Raw genomic sequence first — 251 nt, forward strand, 5'->3', positions numbered from 1 at the left:
AGTTAGGGTGGTGACTGAGGTTAGAAGAAGTATATCCAGATATAGGCAAAATAGATAGCCCAGGCTAGCACAGTCCAGTGGCAGGAATAGATTGGATTCTCACCATCAGTGTACTTGCGAGCAACAAACTTGAGGGTCTCATCCAGCAGCACCACAGGGAGGGATATCTTCAATACAGCCATCCACTGTGCGGTTGTGAGGGGCATCACCTGGAACACAGTCTGAACACCCCAAGAATAGATTAGTCAATT

The 251-nt window shown here is 47.4% G+C and overlaps 1 protein-coding gene across 1 annotated transcript in view; it reads right to left on the reverse strand.

Annotated features, from left to right (window-relative positions):
- LOC119585589 (calcium-transporting ATPase sarcoplasmic/endoplasmic reticulum type-like) overlaps positions 1-251 on the reverse strand; it is a gene marked incomplete in the record, with an annotated part of 14,749 nt that overhangs the window by 6,987 nt on the left and 7,511 nt on the right. The window contains 1 exon segment of the mRNA XM_037934257.1: positions 104-221. Within this exon segment, the coding sequence (XP_037790185.1) occupies positions 104-221 (118 nt within the window).

Source organism: Penaeus monodon, chromosome 20 (genome assembly GCF_015228065.2).
Source record: "Penaeus monodon isolate SGIC_2016 chromosome 20, NSTDA_Pmon_1, whole genome shotgun sequence".
NCBI classification, from domain to species: Eukaryota; Metazoa; Arthropoda; class Malacostraca; order Decapoda; family Penaeidae; genus Penaeus; species Penaeus monodon.